The 22444-nt window shown below is 36.1% G+C and overlaps 1 protein-coding gene and 1 pseudogene across 1 annotated transcript in view; both read left to right on the forward strand.

Annotated features, from left to right (window-relative positions):
- The window catches only part of Akr1d1 (aldo-keto reductase family 1 member D1), a 55615-nt gene that overhangs the window by 19682 nt on the left and 13489 nt on the right, over positions 1-22444 (forward strand). The window contains exon 4 of the mRNA XM_004851239.3: positions 16868-16945. Coding sequence (XP_004851296.1) covers positions 16868-16945 — 78 coding nt within the window. The remainder of the gene's footprint in view (positions 1-16867; positions 16946-22444) is intronic.
- LOC147829403 (52 kDa repressor of the inhibitor of the protein kinase-like) lies at positions 19757-22344 on the forward strand (annotated as a pseudogene).

The raw sequence follows: 22444 nt of genomic DNA on the forward strand, positions 1-22444 counted from the left end.
TGCCCTTGCTTTATTCTCTGGGAGCCCTTCCCTGTTGTCTCCCTTGGGGTCACACCCAACATCCATCACTTTAGGGGAGATTCTACTTTTGCTTCTACTTCATGGACATGCGGATTTGGAGCTTTCACAAGGAGTTTCTTTAAATATGCCTTAAGAGTTTGATACAGTTTCAGTAAATTCACGTTTAGCCAACTCCATAAATGAGCACTTAAAACTAGAAATCTTGTTATTTCAAGTGTCTTTTATCTAATCCTCAGGCTGAAGGTTTCTTCCTCTTAGAATACAGCCTCCTTCTGCTTATCTCCTAAATCCTCAGTTTATCTCCTTCTATCTTGGTCTCTGGCTCAAAATAGTATAAAACTGGGGAAACACAAAGTGCTTTTTTATATTTATTAAGTTTATTGGTACATTTTAGATATACAATATGATGACATTCATCATTGGGAATTTGAATCTTTACATGATATATCTTGATTCCTATTTTTTTACCCATTCCCCTACCCTCCCTTCAATCCCTACACTCCTGCCTATTTACAAAGATTTTGCTTCTGTTTTTTCCTTTTCTCATCTTTTTCCTTTCCCATCTTTCCTTTCTCCTACCACTCCCACTTCCCCTTCCCCTTTGGACTTTTTCTTCCTATTTCACATTAGCTATTATACATTTTGATCCTCATTTACACTTTCAGTTTTCACACCAGATAAGTGATTTGGTATTCACACATTTGTGTTCTGTTTATTTCATTTGAGAGTATGGCCTCAATGTGGATTCATTTATTTATAAATGTTTCTAGTTTCCCATTCTTTATGGCTGAGTAGTAGTTCATTTTATTTTTTAAAAAAAACATATCTTCTTTATCCAGTCACCAGTTGAAGAGCATTTTGGTTGTTTCCAAGATTTAACTATTACAAACTGTGCTACTATAAACATGGGTGTGCCTATATCACTGTAGTATGATGCTTTTAATTCTCTTAGAAGATATCCAGCAGGGGAATTGCTTGGTAAAATGAGACCTCTTATTCTACTTTTTTGAACTATCCACATACTTATTTGCACAGTGGTTGCAGCAGTCTACACTCCCACCAATAGTGGAGAATGGTTCCTTTTCCCCCACAATCCTGGCAGCATTTTTTTACCATTAAGTTTATTGGTACATTTTAGGTATAAAATACAGATTCATTCATCATTGGGATCTTGTAACTTTGCATGAGTATCTAAGTTCTTATGTTTTTCCCATTCCCCTGGCCTCCCTTCACCCCCTCCACCCTTCCCTATTTGCAAAAACTTTGTTTCCATTTTTTTCCTTTTCTCATATTTTTCTTTTCCCTCTTTCCTTTCGCTTGACCCTGCCACTTCCCCTATTCCTTTAGACCTTTTCTTCCTATTACACAGTATCAATTATATATATATTTTAAATGGCAATATCAAGAGCTAGAACATTACCATAGATTTTATAGAATTTAAAAGAATATAGAAAGCATATTACAAAAATATTTTTAGAAATAAAATTTGACAACTTCTAAGAATTACCTTGGAAGACAAATCAATGAAACTGACTCTGGAGGAAATATAAAATTTGAATAGCACCTATTAAAGAAAGTATATTCCTAACTTGAAAACCTACCTATATGACAACAACAGGCTCATATACATTTGAACTGGTAAATTATATCAAACATTTAAAGCAGAAAAAAGAAGTAACATTTCTCCCCTCACTTTAGGTAATCAACATTGTGCTAATACTAAAAATGGATAAAGATAATAGAAGAAAAAGTATGAGTATAGATAACAATTTGTTTAACAAAACTAACTATTGGAAGTCAGATCTGGCAGTATGTAGAAAGTGGTTTTATTATAGGGATGGCAGTGTTGGCTCAGCTTTGGAAGATCCACCCCCAAAAGTCAACATTTTAACAGAGGAAAAGAAAAAGCCATATGATCCTGTCAGCAGTTGGAGAAAAAGTATTGGACTAAATTCTACAGCTGTTCATGGTAAAAGCTATCAGGAGACTAGAAGTAGAACAGAACCTTCTCAACAGATAAGCCATGTACTCTATACTTCCAGCAAAAACCCCTTATATGGATGGAGAAGATACAATGCTTTCTCCCTAAGGTGGGGAACAAGGGCAGATATGCCTACTCTTCATCTGTCCATTAAACTTTGAAACATAGGCCCAAACCAAAGTAGTCTAGCAATAAAATGACACAATTAGGATAGGATTGGCAAGGTAGAAGCAAAATTTTTATATGTAGATGAAATAATCATCTACAGAGAAAATACTAAGAAACCTCTAGGAGCCTGTAGAATTTGTATTTGAATTTAGCTGGATTAGAAAACACAAGGTATATATAAAAATTCAGGTGTATGTATACTTGCTATCAATGAAGAATTGGATATTGAACTTTAAAAGTTATGTAGGAGTAGAAAGGACCTGGAAAAGTAAAAAGAAAAAAAAATAACAGTGGTGGAAGACATTTATTACATGATTTTAAGACTTCTTCTAAAGCTACAGTAATCAAGGCAATGTTGGTGTAAGGAAAGACATATAGATCAATGGAACAAAACAGAGAATCTAGAAATAGACCCACACATATATGATCCACTGAGTTTTGAAAGATTATTTAACATTAATACTTTATAGAACATAAACTCAATTCAAGAGCAGAGGAAAAGATAGTGTTTTCAGCAAATGGCACTAGAGCACCTGGTATCCATATATTAAAAGTTAACATCAACCCTTTATTTCCATACATAAAAATAACTTGAAAGGATCTATGAACCTAAATATGAAAGACTAAAACTATAAACCTTTAAGAAGAAATTATGAGGGAAAATGTTTATGAATTTATGGTAGGCAAGAATTTTCTAGGACATAAAAAACATGATGTATAAAAGAAAAAAATTGATAAATGAGATGCCATCAAAATTTAGAACTTTAAATGACATTGTTAAGAAAATGAAAAGTAGTCCTTAAACATGCCATATTTATAATGCATATAATCTATTACTAGAATAAAGAACTCTTACAGCTCATTAATAGACAACCCAATTAAAAAGTAGACACAAGAAGATGATAAATAGCCAGTATAGCACAAGGAAATGTGTGCAACACTAGAATCAGAAAAATACTAATCAGTACAATAACAAGATTGAATTATACACTCATCAGAGAGATGAAGTTAAAAGCATTAAAAAAACAAATGTCAGCTTAGATATGAACCAGTTAGAACTTACTAATACTGCTAATGTGAATGTAAAATGATAAAACCATTTTGGAAAACAATATAGAAATTTCTTGTATTACTGTTAAGAACCAACAGTTCTGTTCTTAAATTTTTACTTCAGAGGAATGAAAACACATGTTCACAATAGATTTGTACATACAAGTTGAGTATTCCTTATCTGAAATTCTTGGGACCAGGGTGTTTCAGATTTTCCTTTGAAATCCACTTGATTTGCAAAGAGGATAGCTACTCCTGCTTTTATTTTTTGGGTTCCTGTCACATGGAGTATTGTTTTGAACCCTTTAATTTTCAGTCTGTGAGATTCTTTTTGAATGAAGTGTGTTTCTTGTATGCAGCATATTGTTGGATCTTGCTTCTTGACCCATTCTGCCAGTCTATTTCTTTTGATTGGTGAATTGAGACCATTAACATTGATGGTTATAATGTATACATATTGACTTATTATTGTCATGACTTTTTCTGTTTGTTGGATTCTCACCCTTTGCATTTAACTTCTTGTTGCACCCAACAGATTCATTCTGCTGGGCTTCCTGGGATTGTGATCCTCATTGTCTTTTCCTAGAATATTGTCTAAAATTTTTTGGAGTGCTGGTTTGGTATTCACGAAGTTCCTAAGGTGCTCTTTGTCATGAAAGTATCTTATTTCTCCATCAATTTTGAAAGATTGTTCTGCAGGGTACATCAATCTGGGTTGGAGGCTGTTTTCCTTTAGGGCTTGAAATATTTCACTCCAAGCTCTTCCTGCCTAGAGGGTTTGCTTTGAAAAGTCTGCTGTGATTTTAATGGGCATTCCTTTGTATGTGATTTGTTTCTTTTCTCTAACTGCTTGTAGAATTCTGTTCTTCTGTTGGGTTTCTGGAATCTGAACTATTATATGCCTATGTGTAGAGTATTGTAGATTTTTTTTTTTATCAAGGCTAGTTGGAGTACCATATGCCTCACTTATCTTTATGTCAAGTTCTTTTCCCCTCCTTGGGAAGTTTTCTTCCATCACTTCTGTGAACAGATTTTTATGTCATCTGCACTCTCTCCCATTTCTTCATTGACTCTAATGTCATTATTATTATGTCTTATGTTTTTCTCCTTTGCATCATCTAGCAGCTGATGGATTGATTTCTCATGGTTCCTTACTATTTTAAAGAAATTTTTCTTTTCCTGGTCACTAATTACAATCTTATCTTCTATATCTGAAATTCTGTCCTCACATTGGCTCATCCTGCTGCATAAACTTTCAATGCAGTTTTTAATCTCCTGGAAATCTGTTTGTATCTGTTTTATGGATTCCATTTGTTTCCTGTGTTGGAATTCCATCATGTTCCTCAGCTCCTCTATTTTTTTATCTGTGTCCTCTCTAGATTTATTAATCATGGCTGGCACTATGGGCACAATCTCTGGTGTTATGTGAGAAATTATTTGTGATTTCATTTTTTCCAGATCCTCTTTTGTTTCCAGTTCAGGGAGTCCAGGTGGTTGAGTATCACAGTGTTCCACCTCATTTCCCTTTGGGGTTGTTTTAGGTGATCTTGAAGTCTGGTTTTGAAACTTGTTTACGTGTCTTCTCATTTCAACAGGGGGACAGGGTTGCTGCTGGCACCCACGCAGTTCACCTCCTGTGTGCTGGTGGGGGTGGTAAGGTGGCCCTGCTGCCTCTTCCTGTGGCCTGGGAGTGGCTCACCTCCTCTGTGCTGATGGGGGTGGTAAGGCAGCCCTGAAGCTTCCTCCTCTTCCAGGATTTGTTATTGGTTGATTTCTTGATAGCAGCCATTCTTTCTGGAGTGAGGTGAAATCCCAGAATTGTTTTCATTTGCATCTCTCCAATGACCAGTGATGTTAAACATTTTTTCATATGCTTATTTGCTGTTTCTATGTCTTCATCTGAGAAATAACTATTCATTTCAAATGCACATTTTTGGATTGGGTCTTTATATTTGGGAGGTCTGATTTTTTTTAAGTTCTTTATATATTCTAGATAGTAGACCTTTGTCTGAGGAACAGCTGGTAAAAATTTTTCCCAGATTGTGGGTTGTCTTTCCACTCTAATTTGGTGGTTTGTCTTGCTGTGCAGAGGCATTTCAGTAAGATGAGATCCCAGTTGTTGATTCTTTGTGTTCACATGTGACTGAGGTTTTGTTCACAAGTCTTTTCCTACACCAATGTCTTCATGAGTTCTACCTAACCTATCTTCTAGTAGGTTTAGTGTTTCTGTTTTAATATTTAGATCTTTGATCCATTTTGATTTTAGTTTAGTGCATGGTGAGAGATATGAGCCCACTTTTAATCTTTGGCAGGTTGATACCCAGTTCTTCCAGCACCATTTATTAAAGAGGCTATCTTTCCTCCAGTGCAGGTGTTTGTCTCCTTTGTCAAAGATGAGGAGACTGAGTTTGTCTGGAGTTGTCTCTGCATCTTCTAATCTGTTCCACTGATCCTCAGGTCTGCTTCTTTGCCAGTACCATGCTGTTTTTATCACAGTAACTCTAGATTATAGTTTCAAGTTGGGAATTGTGATACACCCTACCTTGTCTTTATTGCCTAGAATTGTTTTTGATATTCTATGTCTCTTATTATTCCAAATGAATTTTTTGATTGTTTTCTCTAGTTCTGTGAAAAATGCTGTTGGAATTTCAATTGGGAGTACATTGAATCTATATAGCAGTTTTGGAAGTATGGCCGTTTTCACTATATTGGTTCTTCCTACCCAGGAGGAAGGGTTGTCTTTCCATTTTCTGATATCTTCTTTGATCTCTTTTTTCAGAGAACTGTAGTATTCAAAGTAGAGGTCTTTTATTTCTTTCATTAGATTTCTTCCTACATATTTGATTTTTTGGGATGCTATTGTGAAAGGAGCTGTTTCTCCAGTTCCTCTCTCAGTACATCTTTTGTTCATGCACAGGAAGACTATTGACTTTTGTGTGACCTTGTATCCAGCTACTCTTCTGAATTTGTTTATTAAGTGAAGACGACTTTTGGTGGAGTTCTTGGGGTTCTTCTATATACAAATTCATGTCATCTGCAAATAATGACCATTTAACTTCTTCATTTTCTATCTTTGTTCCTTTTATTTCTTACTCTTGTCAAATTGCTGTGGCTAATTTTTCCAGAACTATATTGAACAGGAGTGGCAATAGTGGACAGCTCTCAATTTTATATCCCCTGGGCACATGGCTTGGTGAGCTAAATCATTGTAGGATATCCTGTTCTAAGAGGGGCTGGAGAAAGGCCAGGGCTCTTCTGGGCAGTTCCTCCCTAATTCAAATTGTTGCATCCTGAGTATATTATGCAGCTATTCTTGAGGACTGCAAGCAAGAAGGGGGAAGAGTTGGGTCAACCAAGACTATCCAGTAACTTGCACTGCACCAGTTTTTTTTCCTGCTCAGTTTCTTACCTTCTTACTTTGTATAGCACTGACTTCTCTGTTTCTACAAAGCCCAGACATGAACTTTTGCCATCTTCTATTGTAATTGAAAGCCAAAAGAACCCACATTCACAAAACATCATCTTATCTCTCATTTTAAAAGCCCAATAGAAACAGACACGTCCATCTTTCTAATGGGACCTTACCAAAAGCTGCAAAAATGGCCCACAAACCCACTGCTTTCCTACTAATACCCTAAAACTACAGTTTTAGTTGGCCCACTGTCTGAGTCTCTAAGCAATGATATAACCAAATGCCATGCTACCAATAGAGCAATAATTGCCAGTTCTAAGCTCAAGGTTGGGAAATCCTCATTGTCCATAATCCCATACTATTCTAAACAATTCTACATTTTAGGCCCATTACTTGCAATATCCCAAAACATCTTTATTAGTCAGAATTCTTGTTACACATACCAGAAGCTCAGTTCAAACTGACCTTGAAGAGAACAGACAAAGAAATAGAGAATTTGAAAAGTGATCTAATCTAAGCCCAAAAGTTTAAACTATGTATTTCCATTCTAGCTCTTTATCTATCTTCATGTTGTAGTTTTCATACTTCTCAAAAATCTTCATCTATGATAGAAAGTGACTGTGGACATATCAAACCTACAGTATCAATATAACTTGAAAATTCAGAGAAAGCAAAATTGCACATTAAACCTCCAGGAGAAATACTGATTCACCTGTTTGAGTCACTGCTAATTATTCTTCGGTCTATATGGCCATGAATGAGAGCTGAGAAAATACAGGCAAACAACATAGGCTGGATTTCACTGGACAGGAAGGCATAAGGAGGGTATAAAACAAGATAGATTTCCACTGAACTCACTGATTAGATGTCACTTGGTGATGAATCCCATCTCTGTCCCATAAGAGCCTCGCAGTGTGGTCAAGTCATAGCTAGTCTCTATCCCACATTACCTAAGTTTGATGCAATGGAAAGAGTATGGGCTTTAGGGTTACCCAGAAAGGGATTGATATTCAGCTTCATTTCTTTCTAGAATAGTAACTTTGGTTATTCTGAATTTTTTAAATTGACAGTTTTATTATCTGTAAAATGGAGATAATAATAACTAACAAGTCTGGGGATGTAGTTCACTTGTCATACAGCACTTGCCCAGCATGAGTGAGGCCCTGAGTTTGATCCTCAGGAGTACTAGCAATAATAATAACTTGCAGAGTGCTGTGAGGAGTCATTAAAGTTATATTTAAAGTTACTGACACAATGCCTGGCATTTTATAGGTAATGAGTGAAAGATAATATTATGAAATATTAGGGTGTAAAAGGAAGCAGTTATATGCCTCAATAACCTCATTTGATTAAAGACAAAATAGAGTCCAAAAATGATGAAGTGGCTTCTCATTTTCAAGTCCAACAGAACCAGGCCCAGACTCTGGATCCTGGGTCCTGTGGAATCTGTCCCATGAGATTAAACTTCTTTTTTAAAATTTTTATTTTATTGGTACATTTTAGGTATACAATATAATGACATTCATCATTGGAAATTTGCATATTTACATAATCTCTCTTGGTTCTCATATTTTCCCCTTCTCCTACCCTACCTTTAACCCCTCCATCCCTCCCTATTTACAAAGACTTTGTTTCCATTTTTTCATATTAATTCTGTTCCCTTCTTTCCTTTTCCCTACCCCACCCACTTCCTTCCCCTTTGCCCATTTCCTTCCTATTTCACATTATCTATTATACCTTTTTGTCCTTATTTACATTTTCAGTTTCTCACACTAGAGAAACTATTCAATATTGACACGTGTGTCCTATTTATTTCACTTAAGAGTATCACCTCAATGTGCATCCATTTAGCTATGAATGTCTCTAATTTCTCTTTTTTTAATGGCTGAGTAGTATTCTATTTTCTTGAAAAAAAAAAACCAACACATTTCTTTATCCAGTCTCCAGTTGATGGGTATTTGGGCTGCTTCCAAGTTTTAGCTATTACAAATTGTGCTGCTATGAACATGGGTGCACATATATCACTGTGGTATGATTATTTCAATTCTTCAGTGAAGATACCCAGTAGGGGAATAGCTAGGTCAAATGGGACTTCCAGGCCTAGTTCTTTGAGGTATATCCATACTGATTTCCATAGCGGTTGCACCAGTCTACACTCCCACCAGCAGTAGAGAAGGGTTCCTCTTTCCCCACAGCCCTGCTAGCATTTGTTATTGGTTGATTTCATGATAGCAGTCATTCTTTCTAGGGTGAGGTGGAATCTCAGCATAGTTTCCATCTGCATCTCTCGAATGACCAGTGATGCTGAACATTTTTTCATATGTTTATTTGCTAATTCTACTTCTTTGTCTAAGAAATGTCTGTTCACTTCAGATGCCCATTTTGGGTTTGGGTCTTTAAATTTGGGAGATCTGATTTTTTAAAGTTCTTTATAGATTCTAGAGAGTAGACCATTGTCTGAGGAACAGCAGGTGAACATGTTTTCCCACATTGTGGGTTGTCTCTTCACACTGCTGGTGGTTTCTCTTCCTGTGCAGAAGTTTTTAATAAGAAATGATCCCACTTGTTGATTGTTGGTGCTAGTTCACAGGTAACTAACTGAAGTTTTATTCATAAAATCTTTTCCAACACCAATGTCTTCAAGAGTTCTTCCTAAACTCTCTTCCAGCTAGTTTAGTGTTTCTGTTTTAATATTTAGATCTTTAATCCATTTAGATTTTAGTTTAGTGCATGGTGAGAGATATAGGTCCAGTTTTAATCTTTGAAAAGTTGAACCCCAATTTTTCCAGCACCATTTATTAAAGAGGATATCTTTCCTCCAGTGAGGGTGTTTGGCTCCTTTATCAAAGATGAGATGGGTGAGTGTGTCTGTACTTGTCTCTGCATCTTCTAATCTGTTCCACTGGTCCTCAGGTCTGTTTCTTTGCCAGTACCATGCTATTTTTATCACCGTAGTTTTGTAGTATAGTTTCAAGTTGGGGATTGTGATACCCCCTGCCATGTCTCTGTTACTTAGAATTTTCTATCCTGGTTCTCTTCTTGTACAAAATGAATTTTTGGATTGTTTTCTCAAGGTCTGTGAAGTAAGCTGCTTGGATTTCAATTGGGATTGCATTGAATATATATAGCAGTTTTGGAAGTATGCCCATTTTCACTATATTGATCCTTCCTACCCAGAAGTAAGGGATGTCTTTCCATTTTCTGATATCATATTCAATCTCTCTTTTCAGAGTGCCATAGTTTTCAAAGAAGAGGTCTTTGATTTTTTTTGTTAGGTTGATTCCTAGATATTTCAGTTTTTGGATGCTATTGTGAAAGGAATTGTTTGCCCTATTTCTATCTCAGCAAGTCTGTTGTTCATGTAGAGGAAAGCTATTGATTTTTGTGTGTTGACCCTGTATCCAGCTACTCTACTGAATTTGGTTATTAAGTTTAGAAGACTTTTGGTGGAGTTCTTGTGGTCTTCTATATAGAGTGTTGTGTCATCTGCAAATAATGACAATTTGACTTCTTCATTTCCTATCTTCATTCCTTGTATTTCTTTCTCTTGTCTAATTGCTAGGGCTAATGTTTCCAAAACTATACTGAACAAGAGTAGTGACAGTGGACATCCTTGCCTTGTTTCTGATTTTACTATGAAGGATTTCAGTTTTTGACCATTTAGTATGATATTGGCTGTTGGATTTTCATAGATGGCTTTTATCAGGTTGAGGCAGACACCATGTATTCCAATTTTTTGTAGGTTTTTATCATAAATGCAAGTTGGATTTTGTCAAATGCTTTTTCTGCATCTATGGAGATAATCATATGGTTTTTGTCCTTGGCTCTATTGATATACTGTATCACATTCATTGATTTGTGTATGTTGAACTGTGTATGTATGAATCCCACTTGGTCAGGGTGTATGATCTTCTGCATTCTATTTGCCAGTATCTTATTAAGGATTTTTGCATCTATGTTCATTAGTGAGATTAGCCTATAGTTCTCTTTTTCGGTTGGGTCTTTCTCTGCTTTGGGAATCAAAGTGATGCTTGCTTCCAGGAATGAATTCGGGAGTATTGCTTTTCTTTGAATTTCATTGAAGAGTTTAAACAGTAGAGTCACTAGTTCCTCTCTAAATGTCTTGTAGAATTCAGCGGTGAAGCCATCAGGACCTGGGCTTTTCTTAGTTGGTAAGATTTTAATTACGTTTTCAATTTCATTGATTGATATTGGGTTGTTTAGAATTTTTATGTCTTCTTCGTTCAACTTTGGTAATTCATATGTATCTAGGAATCTGTCCATTTCTTCTGTGTTGTCCATCTTATTGGCATATAGTTTCTTGAAGTACATATTGATAATCCTCTGGATTTCTGCTGGGTCCTTTGTAATTTCACCCTTTTCATTCTTAATTGCATGGATTTGGGCCTTTTCTTTCCTTTTTCTAATAAGATTGGCTAACAGTTTGTCAATTTGTTTATTCTTTCAAAGAACCAACTCTTGGCTTCATTAATTTTTTGTATCATTCTCTTAGTGTCCATTGCATTGATTTCTGTTCTGATCTTTATAATTTCCTCCCTTGTATGAGCTTTGAGTTTGTCCTGCTCTTCTTTTTCTAGAAGCTTTAGTTTCAGCATCAGGTTGTTTAATTTGGGCTCACTCTGTTTTCCTAATATGAGTATTCACTGCTATGAATATCCCTTGTAAAACGACTTTCATTGTGTCCCATAGATTCTGATATGTTGTATTGTCATTGTCATTTAATTGAAAGACCTATCTGATTTCTTCTTTAATTTCCTCTGTGACCCATTGGTTATTCAGAAGCGTTCTGTTCAATTTCCATGTGTTTATGAAATGTTTGCGGTTTCTTTTGCTATTGATGTCCAATTTCATCACACTGTGCTCTGATAATATACAGGGGATAACTTTAATTCCTGTGCACTTACTTAAACATGTTCTATGAGCGAGTATGTGGTCTATTTTGGAGAACGACCTGTGTGCAGCTGAAAAGAATATGTATTCTGATTTGGTGGGGTGGAACACTCTGTAAACATCTCGTAAGTTCATTTGTTACAGAGTTCGATTGAGTTGTAGTATTTGATTATTTATTTTTTGTCTAATTGATCTATCTATTTGTGATAGTGGGGTATTGAGCTTCCCCACTACTACTGTATTAGTGCATATATGCCTTTTCATGTCTGTTAGTATTTGTTTTATGTAGTTGGGTGCACTAGTGTTTGGTGCATAGATATTTATGATTGTCATCTCTTCCTGTTGGAATGTTCCCTTTACAAGGATGTAGTGTCCTTCTTTTTCTCTCTTAATCGGTGTTTGAAATCCACTTCATCTGCAAAGAGGATAGCTACTCCTGCTTTTTTTCATGTTCCTGTCACATGGAGCATTATTTTTCCACCCTTTAACTTTCAGTCCATGAGTTTCATTTTGAATTAAGTGTGTTTCTTGTATGTAGCATATTTTTTGATTTTGCTTCTTGATCCATTCTGTGATTAAACTTCTAACAGTATGAAATAACAGACTATGACATACCCTCTGAATGAGCTTGTTCAAAAATCCATATTTGAAGCTATATTTTCTTTTTGTTGACTCTCATAATTATTTTTCACAGTACCCTTTCTTGTTAAAATATCACAGCACTTTATTTTTTGTCTCAATTTGAGAAGACAAAATAATAGAATAAAATGCAAAATATAAAAATTATAAGGCATTTTTAAAAAGACAAATGAATAGCAATGAGAGTAGAGAGCATGGGTTTTGGAGGGTTGAATTGTTCTCTCAATACTGCCTGACAGTGAGGAACAAGAAAATAGGAAAAAGAAAAGCAGTCTTCTCAAGATGATAGAATTAATAAAGTAGTCTCAGAGGAAGCTTCTTTAAAAATATCTAAGATGGGTCAAGCTCAATAAGCATTTAATTAAAATCTGGGGGAAATGTTATGTAACAGATTTCACTGGTAGAGGGCTTGCCTAGCATATGTGGAGCCCTGAGTTTGATCCCTAGCAATGAAAAAAAAAATGAAGTCAAAACATTCAAAACAGCACTCTTGATTTCTGGCTCAAGAAATTATTACCATGATCTACCCAAAGAGCCAGGAATCATGTTTGATTTCTCTTTATCCCTCACCATCATCCCCTCACCACATTTCCAAGCCAACATTAAGGTACATTTGGCTCTAGACCCACTTGATATTTTAATTTATTCCTTTCTTTTTATCTCCATTGCTATTGCCCCTGTCCAGGGCACTATCAATTCCCATCTATTGCAACAGTGTCTTCCTTTGAGCTTCCTAGAAACAGGCCCTGAGATGAGAAAAATGCATATGACAGTGACTTAGTAAGAAGTATAACTGGGAAAAACTGGTAGGGGTGTGGGGAAATGTGATTGGCAAATAAAGAAAGCTAAGCAGATGTGTGATAGAAAACAAAGTCCTGTAGAAAGCAACTTGGGTTCAGTGTCCCAGGAGCCTCTGGTCAAAGTCAGTTACATTTCAAAATTGTTTGATCAAGGAAGAGGAATCTGCGACTATGGATTATAGGCTAACCCAGGTGAATGTAAATTCCTGGGCACATCCCAAGTGATTAGACAAATGTTCCACCACTCTGAGGTCTATCTTCTGACAACTGAATTCAAGTAAGAGCTGGCTGTGGTTAGGAAAAGCATGGGACACACAAAGATGTAATGGCACCCAAGGGCAGGTGTTTTAGTCTAGTCAAGCTGCTATAATAAAATACATTAGAATGAGTAAAATAAATCACAGAAATTAATTGTTCACAGTTCTGTAAAGTAGGTAGGCCAAGATCAAGGTTCCAACAGATTCAGTGCCTGGTGAAGGCCATTTCCTCATAGATGGCACCATGTTTTCTCACGTGGTGTAAGGAGCAAGACAGATCCCTGAAGCCTCTTTCACAAGGGTATTAATCCCATTCACAAAGGCAGAGCACTCAATCTAATTACTTTCCCAAAAACACCCTACCTTCTAGCAATACTGTCCTCTTGTTTATTAAGTTTCAATATACGATTGCACTACAGAAACAAATATTCATAGCAGAGTAGCGGGTAACTGAGCTCCTGCTACAGGATCCTAATCTGCTTTATGTGTTTTCACATTTATTCATTGTATTAATTTTCCATGGTTGCTGTAAAAAAAAGAGTCCAAAACTGGATAAAATTTTATTTTTTAACAGTTCTGGAGATTAAGGTCTGAGGTCAAGGTATCAGAGGGCTGGTTTCTTCTCTAGGATAGAGAAAGAATATCTTCCATGCTTCTCTCCTACCTTCTGGTCATTGTCTGGCAATTTTTGGGGTTCCTTGGTTTGCAGAAATATCACTCCAGTCTCTGCCTTTATCTTTACATGGTGTTTTCCCTCTTTGCTTTCCTGTGTTTGGATCTAAAATTTCCCATTTTGGATTAGAACAGAGTCATATTGTATTAGGACCCTGAAGAGGGTTCAAGGGATTTAGAGACTTGCTAAAGAGAAAGAGATGACCATGAGAGAGGTAGTAAGACAATAAGCATTATTGGATGACATCTGGACAAGGTTGTGAAACTTCAGAGATTAGACCACTCAGAGGTTTATGGCGGAGAGAGGAACACCATTTGGAAGGGGAGAAAGAGGCACCAGAGGAGAACTTTTGTATGTAGAGTTGATGTCACTTGATATGGTGGGGATGGGGAGCCTGGGTCACAGATCTCTGAAGGGCCACAGAAGCTTGGAGTCAATCCTCAAACTGTCTTTTATCAGTAGCCAGCAGATGCTGAGTGAAAAAATGTTTTTTGTTCTAAGTGGCTAATTTCTGCTTGTTTGAGCAATTTTTCAAAATAGATGTCTAAAAATGTGAGTTGGGACAAGAATTTAAGGTAACAGATCTTGGTCTACAGTGAAGAATTAACCTATAGGCCAATACACAGAGTCTACTTGGGGTTTACTTTTATAACAAGCCAGCCCTAACAATTCCATGTTAATTTAATCATTTGCCATTTTACTATTTCCAAATAAATTCACATTCATGGGTACTGGGACTTAAATTTTCAACATTTTTTAGGAGAACATAAATTAATCCATAACATACCCCAAGTGCATCTTCCCAAAGTAGTAGTAATGATCTTTTGTAAAAAGATAAGTCAAATCAATCATTTCTGTTTAAAACTCTCCTAAGATTTCCTATTATTGCTTTGGAGTAAAATGTCAAACATTAGCCACTGCACACTGACCTGGCATAATCTGGCCATTGACTTGCTATTACATCACCTCTTGGCATATTTTCTGGACTTATTTGTGCTCCACTTTAGCCATGCCAAGCCCATCACCTCTGGGACTTTGCATTCCCTCTGCCTGGACTGTTCTTTGGTCCACCTCTTTCAATAGCTGTCTTTATCAAAGTTTTCAGGATCCAGCTCAATTGTCACATTGCTAAGGAAGATCTATCTAAAACTCCTATCAAAAATCATCCTACTACAAGTCATTCTCTAGCAAACAAGTAGCTCCCTCCACCTTCTTTTAAGCACTTGTCAATATCTTGACTTGTTTACCTTCGTTATTATCATCTCTATTCATTAATTGTCTAATTCCTACTAGAAAATAAATCTTACTTGTCTTTTAAACTACAATATCCCCAAATCTTAGACCAATCATTGGTATATAAGAGAGACTTAATAGGGACATAAGGAACTGAGATCAATAGACAGAGAGTAAAACAGGAATAGGGGTGTCTGGGGGTTGGATATAAAAATAGCAATGATGAAGCAAGTTCTTCATAGGTGATCTGAAGGCTGATGTTTTTACTCTGAAGAAAGTTTGTAGATGGAGAAGAAAGGGAGATTTCATTAACTTCAACATGGCAAATGGAATATCTGATTTTCTGATGTTTCAGGAGGGAAATGTACCTATAGAACCATAAGTAGTAGGATGAAACAATGATTTTCACCACTTTTGGATTATAGTTATAGCAAAGATGAATCTTGTCAGTGTTCCCATAGTGAGATGGCCTTTCTCAAAAAGCAAGGGCCAGTCAACAATGGTGTTTCCTTAAATTGGTGTTTTGTCCATAGATTTCTTTTGTGTGTGTCCATCTAGAAAATGAGTTCAGGAAAATTTTCTTTTGTAAATTTCTGGAACTTTCCCACTCCACCATGTATGTTGGCTGGTAATCTCCATGTTCGTTTTTACTGAATTGTTGCAAATACTCCTTCAAAGAGATAGGTCACTTTTATAAGCAGAAAAAAAAGACAAATCTGAAAGACACTGTTCCTACACCATAGTCAGACTTACCTGGAAGGAGATAATCCAAGACTAGAGAAGAAGATTGACCTTCAAATCAAAGTTTGGAGTAGAAAATAAGATGCTGAACTCTCAGTGGGCCCAAAAAGGGAAGGAAAAGAAGCATGGGGAGTTTGTCAGAACTGAGAAGTCACATGCCATGTAGTTCCCTTACAGATAGGAAAAATGCTAGTGACCAGCTGCAGTTTTCTTAGTTGAAGAATTTCTTCTATTCTTTAGTGGTAATCTTAGTCTTTTAGGAGAATAAGAAATTTGCTGTTGTAAATGGTTATATCACAAATCAAACATGTGTGCCAATGAGGATAGACTATTCAACCACTGAGACTGAATGTCCCAATTCTCAACCACTAGTCCTTTCTAGCAAGAGTAATTTTTTCCTTAAGATAGAACTTCATGGCTTAAGAACAATAAACTGTCATTAAATAAAGGAAAATAGGGCCAGGTGTGGTAGCGCATGCCTGTAATCCCAGCACTTGGGAGGTCAAGGCAGGAGGATCCCTGTGAGATCAAGGCCAGCATTGGCTACATAGAGAGTTGAAGGCCAACCCGAACTACATAGTGAGACTCTGTCTCAAAAAAATTAATTAATTAATTAAAATTTCACTCAAAATAAAAGCTAGGCAAGATTTTTAAAAACTAATATGCTAGGTCTACTGGACAAAGGAAGGCATTCATGGATATCACAGGAATGGAGAAGATAGAGAAATTTCATTAATTTTTATTGTCACTATTATATTATTATACATAATATAATTATATAATTATTATATGAGACTATTATATATAAAACTATATATACATACACATTCATAATATTATTCAATTATATAAACATATAAAAGAGTAAACTTGAATTATTTTCCCAAACCAGGGTATATTGATATCAAATACCATAATTTTAATTCCTAGATAAAATAAATTGAATTATATGTTGTTTTGTTTTGGTTTGTTTTTTTGCAGCCGGGAAAAGAATTCTATCCTATAGATAAGAATGGGAAGTGGTTGTATCACAAAGTAGATCTACGTGACACTTGGGAGGTAAGTTCATGTGAGCATCTTACTTTACAAAGTTACATTTCAAAGTTGCAATAAGATTGTTTCTCTCAGATTTATGAAGAGTTGCAGTTTTTACTCCAAGTGTAAAGTAGCAGTTGAGTTGGCATTTCTAACCATAACTACAGATATATGAGCTTTCACTTCCTGGGGCTGAATACATTATTTTGTTTTGTTGAAAAGAAAAATGACAAGGAAGGGTAAGAAGAAGCTGTAGAAGGAAAAAGAAAGTAAATGAATATGTCCTAACCTAATATCAATTGGAAATATATAAATGAGATAAACTCATAAACTTAAAATTTGAATTTTAAAAATCAATAAAAATAAGTGAGAAACTCACAAATCAAACAACCAATAATATGGTGTCTAAAAGAAACAAAGTGAAAACAAAATGATACATATGAAAAACTGAAAACTAATTCCAGTTTCATTTTTGAACCAGCTGTTGACTCCTTCCTCAAGATGACAAGATTGGAAAATTGTAGGGAAATAAAGTGGTTATAGATTCAGGAAGAAGAGAGGGATACTTTGAACTGGTTTACTTATGAGGTGTTATGGAGCTGTGACCCAGAATGGAAGGGAACCTAAGCACAGTAAGAAGAGAACACACATAAGAGAGGAACTCTTAAGGTCTTTTTGTGCTTTCCTCTCTCCCATGGTATCTTCACCTTCAGAAGCTTATAACTTGTGTTCAGGTGTCTTCAGGAATCCTAAACTTGTAAGAAGCTGAAAAAAGCATACTATTTGCTGCCTTCTGGCAACTGTTTTCCTCTTTCCAATATTCAAAATTCTAAGGGCTGGGAAATTGTACTATGATGAGTGTGTCTTCCTATTTCCTCCTGGAGCTAAAAGGTGAAGACCTGAACCTGTGAGGTTGTGTGGAGAGCTAAGGAGGAAGTGAGCAGGTGTTCTGGTCCCCAGGGCTCTCTGTCCAAAAATCTATACACTCACTCCTGACCTCATTATTGCTGCTGAAGCTTGGGGTATGACATCCTCCCCTCATTGACAAGATAGATTGACAGGGTCACCCATACTCTCAGGAGAAAATGAGTTTGGGCTCAAACTAACAAAGCATTTATTTCACAAGAGGACAACATATCTCCATTACATCTCCCTGCATAATAATAACAGAGAATCAAGAACTTTTAAATCATAAATTAATATATTTGCTATATAAAATAATGATAAGCAATATGAAACTAGAACAGGAAAACATTTTATACAAGCAAAAATAATAATTAGAAAAATAAAAAGTACAATGAAATAGCTTGGAATAAATAGAATGGATACAGATTTTAAATATTCAATTAAAGGACCAGAACATACCCATGTTTATAGCAGCACAATTCATAATGACTAAATCCTGGAAGCAGCCCATATACCCATCAACAGATGACTGGGTAAAGAAAATGTGGTATCTATATATAATAGAATACTATTCAGCTATAAAGAAGGACAAATTTGAGACATTTGTAGGAAAACAGATGCACCTGGAAAATATAATGCTAAGTGAAATAAACCAGCCACACAAGCTTAAATACCATATGGTATCAGTCATTTGAGTAAGACAAAGTTCAAATAAAAAGAATAATAAAGGATGGAAAGAAGGAGAAAGAGAATAGATACCTTGCAAATGAAAAGTGGTCCAAGAGATCAAAGATGAGGGGTGAGGGAGAGGGAAGACAAAATAAGTAGAAGAAAGATATGCCATGTACAGGAACCTAATTATTGCAATGAATGTAAACATTACATGTCATAAACAAGAGTTAAGATTAATAATATCAACAACAATGAAAACGGGGAAAATGAATTAAAAGATGGAGGGAGGAAGCTACATGTATTATGTATATGTACCTACTTCCCAAAATGATTACAAACTGCATGTACTGCAAACATGTACTAATAAAAAAAATTTTAATGAGCCAGAATGAGAAAATTTTCCAATATGAAGAAGGAAAAGAAAAAATTTTAAACATTAAAGGAGAGCTGAGTTGTAAAGAATAAAACTAGATTTTCTAATATTCAAAGAATAGACATCTAAGAAAAAAGGAAAAGAGATAATATTTGGAAAAAACAAAGATATTTAGTGCATCACATTGTACAAACAAGGAAAGATGAGGAAACCAACACCTAGAGGCATTATAGTGAAATTTCAGAATTTTAGGTCTAATGAAGAAATGTTAAAACTTTCAAAGTAGAGCAAAAAAGTCAATAAAGGAAGCAAAATAAAATAATAAAAAATAATCTATCTAAGAGAAGTCAAGAAAGGAAAATAAATAGATGGGATAGTGGAAAATAAACAGCAAGATGAGCAAAATATACTATTGCAGAATATATAAATAGTCTAAGCATTTCAATTAAAAGGCAGGAATGGGCCAGGGATTTAACTCAGTGGTTTTGCCACCTGCTGTGGAAGCACAAGGACCCAAGTTCAATACCCAGTACCAAAAAAAAAAAAAAAGACAGGAGTTGTAAGAATGGATACAATTCCATTATATTTTATATACAAAGAACTCATTTTAAATAAAAAGAAACAAGTTAAAAGGAAAAGATTTATTTTAAAAGATAAAAGGATGAAAAAGATATATTAGCCCAGAACTGATCAAAAGAAAGCTACAGTGGATATTTTAATATCAAGAAAGATTTCAAAGCAGAGTTTACCAAGGATACAGAAGGTTATTTTATGATTAAAAGGTCAATCCTAAACACTATACACTTTCCAACAATAAATCTTCAAAATAAAAAAGCATAAATTAAGGGAAAAAGCAATTCATACTTAAGGACATTTTTAAGACATCTCTTAATCATTGAGATAGTAGCCCACGCGCCAGCCCTGCAGAGCCTGCCAGCCTGGCTCCCCTCCCCGGCCCCAACAGGTGGGCAGGCTGCCCTGAGGAGGGGGGAAGGAGAGGACTGGGCCGTCCTGGCAGGCGGGCGACGATGCCGAACTTCTGTGGCCCCCAACTGCACGCGGAAGAGCACGCAGTTCGACCTGGCCTTCAGGTTTCTGCGGGGTCTGGCCAGATGCCAGAAGTGGGTGGAGAATTGTAGGAGAGCAGACTTAGAAGATAAAACACCTGATTGGCTAAATAAACATTATCAGTTTAAATAAACATTAAACATTATCGGTTTAAATAAACATTGAACACTTCGAGACCTCTATGATCTGAAAAACTAATCCTTATAGGACCGTTCTTCGAGACAATGCAATACTAACAATATTTGATCTTACCAGTCATTTGAACAATCCACATAGTAGACAGAGAAAACAAATTAAAGAATTGACTGAAGATGAAATCAGGACACTGAAACAGAAAAAAATTGATGAAACTTCTGAACAGGAACAGAAGCATAAAGAAACAAACAATAGCAATGATCAGAATCCCAGTGCCAAAGTTCAGGGGGATGAACAGGATGATGACATTTTACCTTTAACCCTTGAAGAGAAAGAAAACAAAGAATACTCAAAGTCTCTATTTGAAATTTTGATTCTTATGGGAAAACAAAACATACCTGTAGATGGGCATGAGACCGACAAAATCCCAGAAGGTCTCTTTACAGCTGATAACTTTCAAGCTTTGTTGGAGTGCCGGATAAATTCTGGTGAAGAGGTTCTGAGAAAGCGCTTTGAGACCATAGCTGTTAACACATTGTTCTGTTCAAAAACACAGCAGAAACAGATGCTAGAGATCTATGAGAGCTGTATTAGGGAAGAAACCCTCAGGGAAGTGAGAGACTCACGCTTCTTTTCCATCATCACTGATGATGCGGTGGACATAGCAGGGGAAGAGCACTTACCTGTCTTGGTGAGGTTTGTTGATGAATCTCATAACCTGAGAGAGGAGTTTGCTGGCTTCCTGTCCTAGGAACCTGATGCAGAAATTTTGGCTGTGAAATTTCACACTACAATAACTGAGAAGTGGGGACTAAATGTGGAGTATTGTCATGGCCAGGCTCATATTATGTCCAGTGGATTTTCTTCTAAAATGAAAGTTGTTGCTTCTAGACTCCTAGAAAAATATTCCCAAGCTATCTACACACTCTCCTCTTCCTGTGCCTTAAACATGTGGTTGGCAAAATCAGTGCCTGTGATGGGGGTATCAGTTGCATTGGGAACAATTGAAATTTGTTCTTTTTTCCATGGATCACCACAACTACTTTTAAAACTTGACAATGTAATTTCAGTTCTTTTCCAGAACAGTGAAGAAAGGGGTAAAGAATTGAAGGAAATATGTCATTCTCAGTGGACAGGCAGGCATGATGCTTTTGAAGTTTTAGTGGACCTCCTGCAAGCACTTGTTTTATGTTTAGATGGTATAAATAGTGACACAAATATTAGGTGGAATAACTGTATAGCTGCCCGAGCATTTGTACTCTGTAACGCAGTAACAGATTTTGATTTTATTGTTACCATTGTTGTTCTTTAAAATGTCTTATCTTTTACAAGGGCCTTTGGGAAAAATCTCCAGGGACAAACTTCTGATGTCTTCTTTACAGCCAGTAGTTTGACTGCTGCATTACACTCACTCAATGAAGTGATGGAAAATATTGAGTTTTGGTTTAAGGAAGTCACAAATTTGGCAACGAACCTTGATATTCAAATGAAACTCCCTGGTAAATTTTGTAGGGCTCAACAAGGTAACCTGGAATCTCAGTTAACCTCTGAGAGCTACTATAAAGAAACCCTGAGTGTCCCAACAGTAGAGCACATTATTCAGGAACTTAAAGATATAGTCCCAGAACAGCATCTCAAAGCTCTTAAATGCTTATCTCTGGTACCCTCAGTCATGAGACAGCTCAAATTCAACACATCAGAGGAACATCATGCTGACATGTACAGAAGTGACTTACCCAATCCTGATACACTCTCAGCTGAACTTCATTGTTGGAGAATCAAATGGAAACACAGAGGGCAAGACATAGAGCTTCCATCTACCATTTATGAGGCCCTCCATCTGCCTGACATTAAGTTTTTTCCTAATGTGTATGCCTTGCTGAAGGTCCTGTGTATTCTTCCTGTGATGAAAGTTGAGAATGAGTGCCATGAAAATGGATGGAAGTGTCTCAAAGGATACTTGAGGAATGCTTTGACAGACCAAAGGTCAAGTAACTTGGCTTTATTTAACATAAATTTTGATATAAAACATGATCTAGATTTAATGGTGGACACATATATCAAACTATATACAACTAAATCAGAGCTTTCTACAGATAATTCAGAAACTGTTGAAAATACCTAAGAGATTTCTACAGTGGGATTTTTCTTATATTTGCTATCTGAAAGAAAAGCTATAAGGGGTATGTAGGCCACCTAATCACTGAATATGTTAGCCTACTGGCCTGTCACTGAATATATTAGCCATTGATAATCTCCATATTTAAATGGTCCCTCTGAACCCTCGTGCACCTGAGACCTGTCTGTTCTTCTCCATGGTTCCACTGCCTGCCTCGCAAGTGCAAGTTCCCATGTTCCATCCCTGGTAC

Source organism: Heterocephalus glaber, unplaced genomic scaffold, assembly GCF_053883595.1.
Source record: "Heterocephalus glaber isolate CG9 unplaced genomic scaffold, H.glaber_assembly_v1.0 deba00000621, whole genome shotgun sequence".
In the NCBI taxonomy this organism is placed as follows: Eukaryota; Metazoa; Chordata; class Mammalia; order Rodentia; family Bathyergidae; genus Heterocephalus; species Heterocephalus glaber.